Here is an 8,809-nt window from a genome sequence, read left to right as displayed (position 1 = left end):
TTTTTTTTTGAAAATTGATTGTTTTTGGAAATTGACAGTCGAATTTATTCGGCGACGATTTTTGGATTGGTGTTTCTTCTATTTGTGTAGGATGATGATTTCTGCCTGTAATGAAAATCGTGCCTCTGCGTTGAATCTCGCAGTGAATCACACTAATAGATTATGTAATTAAGATGTATTATACAAATTGGAGTAACCTCTATTTTACTCCGAAAGTTTTTACGGTCATTTTCGATGTTGCAAGTTTGTCGGGCGACCTTCCAAATTTTTCTCACGTATCTTTGAAAAATTTTTCCATTTCCAATTTCGACAATCGAATTACACTCCTAAAAAATCAAATTACAACGTGTCTGAGTATATTTATAAACAGGTGCGTTACAATTGAACAAATGGAACTTAAGTAGAAGTTTACCTGATATATATATAATACTGAAATACTAATAGTAATATATAAATATTAATTACATTAATTATATTTTATTAATTAAATATTAATACTATAGTAATATATAAATATTAATTATATAAATACTATAGTAATATATATAAATATTAGTAATATTACACATATATAAATAATACTATAATATAATAATACTTCTATATACAAGTAACATGTAAATATTATATTTTGAACATTTACGGATATATACACATCACGTTAATTCTTTCTCGCCTCGCTCGCTCCAATATCCATAAATTTGAATTATCTTCAGACTCGCCTCTCGACGTACAAACGCACACATATGCACAGTGGGTTTCCGAAGGAAATCGAAATCCATCCAAGAGATAGCTTTAATTTATACCGATCCCTTGGCCAGGGAAGTCTGAGAAACGATAAAACATCTGGAAGATGCGGGAAGAAAGTTTCGCATCAAGTCGGATACGCTGATACGAGACGGATCGATTTCTCGACGGCGACTGCAGCGATTTATATATCCGAGCGGTCGTACACGTGTCACGAAATTCGCCGATTTCGTTCGAAACTTCCTTACCGGACAGCAGCGATGCTTCTTTCGCAGCGCGCAAAATAAGAGTACGAAGGTTGTTCGCGGACGTGTTATCAACGCTGCGAATTCCGCGACCTTTAAAGACTAAAGTTCGCGGTATTCAGTCTAGATTAGAGATTTATGGACAGCCATAGGAAAGTTCAGTCGCCTGATCGCAGGTGTTTTTGGGCACAAAACGAAAATTTCTGCAAAACTCGTTTCTCGTTTCTGATTATTTTAATTTTTTAGAATTCTTCTTGCTCGGAGATTTATTTTTTTTTCTTTTTTTTTTTTTTGATCTTATCATTAAGAGTCTTTCGGTCCGGGGAAGGGGAGGAAGCGATGAAATTCTTTTTCCACAATTATTTTCGATTAAATGAAATATATAACGAAGGAATTTTAAAATAATATTTAACATTCAGCACAAAAGTTACACAATAGTTCGAACGGACCATTTCAATGATTTTTTTGTAAAGCTTGTCGAGGCAAAGAGGTCTCGCGTGTAACAAAGTTACGCGAATATAAAAGATATTTTTGGAACGATAATGTCAAAGGAACGCAGCTTGGATTAACGAAAAAAAAAAAGGAGAACAATTTTATACTTGATAAATCTCGAAGTAGCCGAGCGTAGTTCGACACCCATTCTGATGAAATTTATTGCTCTTTGCAGTAACAGAAGAAGATAAAAATTTACAGAACAAATTTATAGAATAAAAAGAAAGATTAGAAAATTTTGTGAATTTAAATTTACACTATTTGCTCGAAAATTTTAAGAGAGTGTCAATGACACTCTTTGCAGTAACAGAAGAAAATAAAAATTTGCAGAATGAAAAAAAAAATTAGAAAATTTTGTGAATTCAAATTTACACTATTTTCTCGAAATTTTAAGACAGTGTCGATGACACTCTTTGCAGTAACAGAAGAAAATAAAAATTTACAGAACAAATTTATACAATAAAAAAGAATTGGAAAATTTCGTGAATTCAAATTTACACTATTTGCTCGAGATTTTAAGACAGCGTCGATGACACACTTTGCAGTAACAGAAGAAGATAAAAATTTACAGAATAAAAAAGAAATTAGGAAATTTTGTGAATTCAAATTTACACTATTTGCTCGAAAATTTTAAGACAACGTCGATAATCCTTTTTGCAGTAAGAAGATAAAAATTTAACAGAATAAAAAAAAAATTAGAAAATTTCGTGAATTTAAATTTACACAATTTGCTCGAAAATTTTAAGACAGCGTCGATGACACTCTTTGCAGTAACAGAAGAAGATAAAAATTTACAGAACAAATTTACAGAATAGAAGAAAAATTAGAAAATTAGGAAATATAATCTCCTTGGAAGAACGCGTAAAAATATCTCTTTTTTATTTCGTCGTCAAGATTTCATGGCAAACATAATAAATTTATTAAAAAAGAGAAAAAAAAAATAGCTCTCAGGTATAATATTCTTTAAATTAGAGGCCCAGGGGATTCCTGGATTCTCTCCACCTCTCCCCCAGGACCGAAAGGGTTAATAAGTGACATCGAATGGATCTTAGTCTCGCGCTGGAGCGAAGAATTCCCGGGCTGACTCGCTCAAACGTCGTTATTTCTGCTGCACGGCGGCCTCAAGGTTCGAGGAAATTCGTGGAACCGTTCGATTCTTCGTTAATTCGTGCCAACTGGCCCGAATTTGTCTTTGTTGCCTGTCACATACACACATGCCCGCTTGCCATTCCACGTTGCACGCTTGAAATTCTCGATCGGTCTCGAAAACATTTCTTTCTCTCGCATCACACGCTTTTCGCAAGAAATAAATCCTCGAACGATGCCGAATCTCAGAGAAAAAGGACAACAACGATACCAAATCGCCGAGAATCTCGAAACGATACGCGTTGGAAGAGAAGGTCTGCCGGAGCATGATCTATCAAAAAATAAAAAAAAACAAAGACAATAACGTTCGTTAGAGAAATGTTTGTTTGTATGTACGTGGCGTGTCTATTCAATTTTTTTCTTCTATGTAAAAATTGTGTCTGAACCGCGTGCTCCACTCTGTGAAAGTGAGAGTAACAGTCCATTCTCTGTTCACAAAGTGATATTCGGACCGATTCTTGTGCGACGAAACGTCAACCCGCGTACTTCGTCAGGGTCGACGAGGTGTTGGCGCTCGAAGCGGGGAGATTCGAACGTGACTCGCGGTTTAATTCGCGGCAAGCGAAAGTGCGCGTGGAACGACAGTGCAAGTTGCCAACGATAGCGAAAGCTCTCTGTCGGCCGCAGCTGTAAAGCTATTAGAGAGAGTTTTGCAGAGCGAGAGTGGCGCGGCAGCGGTGAGATAGCGACCGAGAGAGCTATTGCTCTCTCTATGTACACCGGCCATTATGTGCATCCACCAGCCGTGCAAAAGCTGGCTGGCGCGCGTAAATACACGCGCGAAGATTGATGTAGAAGCGTAGCGTTGCTCGTCGTGTGGGATGTGTATTCTATGTGCATTGCGAATAAGGGAGAAAGGGAGAGAGAGAGGGCGAGATTGTTGGTAGAAGAGAGAGAGAGAGAGAGAGAGGGTTAAATGGCGGTCGATATCTCACAGAGGACCAGCATCGCATCGGTTTTCGACGATGGCTCGGAACCGCTTGCGAATCGTCTCGCTCTCTTGCCAAACGTTCTTCCCTTCGTTGGAAAATCCAACCATTCTTTTCTCAATCGTTCGCCTATTACGAACAATTGTTCGACCTTAATTATATCGGATATTTGTTACAATTTATTTGAATATTGAGGGGTAAATGGAAATTTAGAATCGAAAGTTAGAACAAACGTTAAGTTAAATTTCAGCTCGTACCAGCTTGTTCAATTCATTTTATTGTTTAAATGCTTCTTTGGAGCACTTGAATTATACGTGTTAGGATAAACGGAGTTATATAAAAATAATGACGAACTCGTGTGAATTTTAAATTTCAATTTTCACTTTTAAATTTAATTTGTGCTTGACCATGTCGAAAGTAACCTTCCCCTCTGATAACGCCGAATTATCGGTCAGATCTAGCCTAACATAAATATTCAAAATGATCTGTTTCCTGTACATTGAACCAACCAACCAAATTCAACTACGAAAAAGAGTTAAATGCACGCCGCGAAATCTTGTGAAATCGAGAGTGCGAAACGTGTGTTGCAAACAATCAACGTGATGTAACGTGACCGTGGAAACAAAGAATGGTGGAACGCGAATAGCTCGTAGCCATCGTCAACGGTCTAAGCAACGTTGAATGAACCGTCCGGGGACTAGGGCACAACATTCGCGGGTATCAAAGCGAGCGAGTAGGTGTGCAGACACGCCGAACGTAATAGTAACCTTGGCTTTAGCGATGGTCACGTTATGGTAACGTCTATGACACGTTCCCACGTAGTCGCGTGTCACGTTCTCGCTTACGATCGCCTCACGTGACCACGGAGAAAGGGGAGGACTCGATGAGCCTCGTCATTGCGACTTTTCTTCTTCTTCTTCTTCTTTCTCCTTTTTTTCTTCTTTTCTCTCTTTTTTTCTTTTTTTTTCTTTTTCATCTCCGAAACGCTCCGTTTTTTTTCCTGTGAATCGCTTCTCCTCCACGCCCTCTTTCGAATCTCGTCGAAGAAAGTTTTCTGATTGTATTTTTTTATCCCGAAAAGGGTAAAGTTTTTCGTTTCTCGTGCCGTTGAAAAGAACGAGATATTTCTTTTCACGAGAGATTAGAAATGAGTGACTGTGAACCTCGCGTTGCGACTGCAAAAATTTTTGAATGAAACAACTCGCGGATGAAGCGTTGAATCTGACTGAGAGGAGCTTCGATTTTTTTTGCAGTTTGTTTCTTTTTATTTTGGAACACCAGAACGAACGAAATGAATGAAAGAAAGTAAGAACGTGAGAGTCAGTGCGCGATTGACGAAAGGCGAACAAAGTTGTCCGTACTATGAAAATTGGTTTTTAACATCCGGCTGTATCTTTGTCTGTTGCAGATCGTACAAATCAACCGCCTTCTAACAAGCCACATTAACCTCAAGTGATTTCTATTTTCTTACGAAGCGCGAAAGAAGTAATTAGTGTGTTTATATCGACGTAAAACAAAGAAAGGGAGGAAAAAAAAGCGAAAAAAACGAAGAAGAAGAAAGAAGATAATTCAAGAGCTTAAGTTCAGAAGAAGACAAAGCATTAAGAGCTATAGTATCTAATTAGTGTACAAAGTATATCTGAAAAAAAAAGAAAAAGATTAAAAAAAAAAAGTCCGCCAGTGCCAAATCGAAAGACGAAGCGAAAGAAGAAGAAGAAGAAGAAGAAGAAAATAAAACGAAAAACAAGGGGAAACAGAGTAAAAAGAAAAAAATACAAAAAAAAGGGGGGGAAACGCGTTTGAGACGATTGTTGTACGTTTAAGGGCAGATTAAACAAAAGAAAAGAAAGAAAAAAAAAAAGAAAGAAGAAGACAAAAAAGGGGGAAAAAAAAGAAAGAAGTAAAAACCGCAAACCAAAGAATCTACCATTTTCTCTTTTCTACTAATCACTCAGCGAACTAACGATATATACTCACTAACCAGCTAGACGAGCGGCGATCTCTTCGCGAGCAGATTTTCAGAATCAGAGGAGCAAACGGAACAAAAAAGTAAAAATAGGAAGAAAGAAAAAAAAAATCGCAAAACCGAAATACAAGAGACGCAAGTAGAAGCCGACCGACTTGAAAGTGTTTCATCAAGTTCTTATCAAGTAACACACGAAAGTTGACGAACGAAAGAAAGAAAAGTAAAGGGTTCACGATCGTGTTTTTTTTTAATTTTTTTTCTTTTTTTGACAAAAAGATAAAAGGAAAGGGAAGAACAAAACAGAAAAGAAAAGAAAAAACTGACGCAGCTACTCGTAGAGAACGCGTATGAGAGTATCTAATTAAGGAAGGAAGAGGAGTCCCATCCAAAGTGTAAGACAGACGGAGAGAACGCAGGCCGCCCTATATATCCGGAAAAGGGGACTCGCATATAATTACTCCCAGAGAAACCGATCTACTTCAGTTCGTAGCCTAAACCTGTTGAGTACAAACGACAGAAATAGAGTTATAGAGAGAGGTAGAAATTGAGAGAGAGAGAGAGAGAGAGAGAGAGAGAGAGAGAGAGAGAGCGAGTGAAAGTGACGACAAGAGTGAACGCGAGAGAGGAACGAAGAGCAAGAGGCAGACGGGAGAAGAAATTCAGCAAAAGGAAGAAAAAAATCGCATGTACACACTGATACACATCGATACACACCGATACACACGCGAGCAACAAGAAAGACATACACGCAGAGAAAGGTACAGAGGAATAATAATAAAACTTCGGGGAAGAATCGCCGAGGGAACCAGCGTTTTCAGCTTCATCGAGCAAGGTTTGAGGCAGAGCAGGAAAACAGCATCGATAGTGGAGGAGGAGGAGGAGGAGGAATTGGTCCCGTTTCTGTCAGATGTCACGGTGGTGCCGGGGGAACGAGCCCGGAACACGCGTCGACCAGAGCGGATAATCCCGATAACGAGCGTCCAGCGATCACGTGGATCGTGGAAACACGAACACCAACGTTTCTAAAATCAGAGACGGAGGAGACGGTGGAGAGAAGTGGAATTGAAGAAGAGCGGAAGATCGAAAGTGCGTGTACGACAACCTCATACGCAACCGCTCGCGTACCGGTTCCGGTGGTATCGTCGTCTCGGTATTCCCGGCCCGGCGTGAGAAACGACGTTCATCCCTTGGAAGAAGAAAAGTAACGCGACCTCCTGCGCGCAGGGGGTTCACGTCGAGATGACGTGGCGGGGAAGATGAGCGCCGAGGTAACGAAGGAGGTCGTCGCCACCGAGAGGGTAACAGGAAGCCCTCCGGCGGCGGTCGCGACCTCGCCGAGCTCGGTCGGTCCAGGTGATCCGGCGCGTCACCTGCCGCCATTCAGCAGCTTCGCCGGAGACAACGCGATGGACAGCTCGACAACACTGACTACCCTTCACTCGCAGGACGTCGGACTCGGTCTGACGTCCTCCTGGGACTACTACGAGGGATTGACGGGTCGCTTGATCGATTCACGGGGCGAGGTGGTGCTCGCCAGCCAGTACAGGCCATGGGAGTCGAAGAACGCGGTTGGTGGCGGCGCGCCGACCGCCACACCGGCCGCCGAAGGTCTGCCGAGCTTCGCGAGTCAATTTACCGCACCTAGCGAGGCAGAGCCTCAATTAACCGCGCTCACGCCATTGTCGCCAGCCTCGATATCGCACTCGCCACCTGTCACGTCGGCGGTCGGCCTGCCTAGCTTCCACACGCTCGGCACGCCGCTTCCAGCCCCACATCCGCACAGAGGCAGCGTCGGTTATCCTTTGGTACCAGCACCGGTCCAAGCCAGAGAGGTGCCGGCGCTTCAGCAGCAGCTACTCGACGAAAGGCACATCCAACTGCTCGGGTCTAGCCCGGTACAGGCGTTTCCACCGCCGCCCCCTGGCCATCCTCATCACACGGTGTTGACCGTGGTGAAGCCGGATTACCCGCAGCTCCATCACGCCAACTTCCAGAACCCGATGTCCACGGTGCTCGACTCGTCGCCGACGTCCAGGCCGATCGGCATCGACGGCAGGAAGAAAGAGCGTAGAAAAATACGCGCCGGCTCGATGGAGTCCGAAGACAGCGCTGGCGCCGGCAACGTCGAGAGTTCCGGGCAAGTAGCAGCGGTCTCGTCCACCGCGAACAGGGGGCCGCACCACCTCGGCGGCGGGATGGCCGACGCCGACGGTGACGGCGGCCTCAGCGACAAGCCGGCCAAGAAGAAACGCAAGAGGTGCGGCGAGTGCATCGGGTGTCAACGCAAGGACAACTGCGGCGATTGCGCGCCCTGCCGGAACGACAAGAGCCATCAGATCTGCAAGATGAGGCGGTGCGAGAAGCTCACCGAGAAAAAGGTTGGTGCCACCAATTTTCTTTTTCTTTTGTTTTTTTTTCTTAACCTGTTCGAATTTTATAGATACATGAAATATAACGTACATGCTATAAAGTAGAATATTTTATTGTCATAATTTGTTTTGAGGATCGTGTAATTTAAAATGGATATATAAAAGTCGACAGAGTTCGGACACACGTTGCTAGTCTTCGTTTACTAGAAAACAGAGCAGTAACGGAGTCTCTTTATTATAACGGTGAACATAAGTGTCGCTCTAATACAAAAGATTAGAACTCTCCAACACTTATTTATGTTATTTAAGATCAGATGTCGCGAGCATTCGAATTTTTCGTTTATAGATACATGAGATATAATGTAGTACATGATAATCTATAAAGTAGAATGTTTAAATTGTCGTAATTTGTTGAGGATCGTGCAATTCAAAATGAATATATAAAAGTCGACAGAGTTTTATATCACACGTTGCTCACGGCTATTCTTTATTTACTAGAGAACAGAAGAGTAACGGAGTCTCTTTATTATAACGGTGAACATAAGTGTCGCTCTAATACAAAAGATTAGAACTCTCCAACACTTATTTATGTTATTTAAGATTAGATGTCGCGAGCATTCGAATGTTTCGTTTATAGATACATGAGATATAATATAGTACATGATAATCTATAAAGTAGAATGTTTAAATTGTCGTAATTTGTTGAGGATCGTGCAATTCAAAATGAATGTATAACAGTCGACAGAGTTTTATATCACACGTTGCTCACGGCTATTCTTTATTTACTAGAGAACAGAAGAGTAACGGAGTCTCTTTATTATAACGGTGAACATAAGTGTCGCTCTAATACAAAAGATTAGAACTCTCCAACACTTATTTATGTTATTTAAGATTAGATGTCGCGAGCATTCGAAT

At 41.5% G+C, this 8,809-nt stretch overlaps 1 protein-coding gene across 1 annotated transcript in view; it reads left to right on the top strand.

The window, feature by feature from the left end:
- LOC122538498 (DNA N6-methyl adenine demethylase-like) overlaps window positions 1-7,903 on the top strand; it is a gene marked incomplete at its 3' end in the record, with an annotated part of 22,522 nt that extends 14,619 nt beyond the window's left edge. Inside the window, exon 2 of the mRNA XM_043672637.1 lies at window positions 4,968-7,903. Coding sequence (XP_043528572.1) covers window positions 6,782-7,903 — 1,122 coding nt within the window. The remainder of the gene's footprint in view (window positions 1-4,967) is intronic.
- Window positions 7,904-8,809: the final 906 nt, after the last annotated feature.

The sequence above is a fragment of the Frieseomelitta varia genome, unplaced genomic scaffold (assembly GCF_011392965.1).
Source record: "Frieseomelitta varia isolate USP_RPSP 00005682 unplaced genomic scaffold, Fvar_1.2 scaffold_165, whole genome shotgun sequence".
In the NCBI taxonomy this organism is placed as follows: Eukaryota; Metazoa; Arthropoda; class Insecta; order Hymenoptera; family Apidae; genus Frieseomelitta; species Frieseomelitta varia.
Note: the sequence above shows the minus strand (reverse complement) of the source record. Positions and strands in the feature narration are given on the sequence as shown.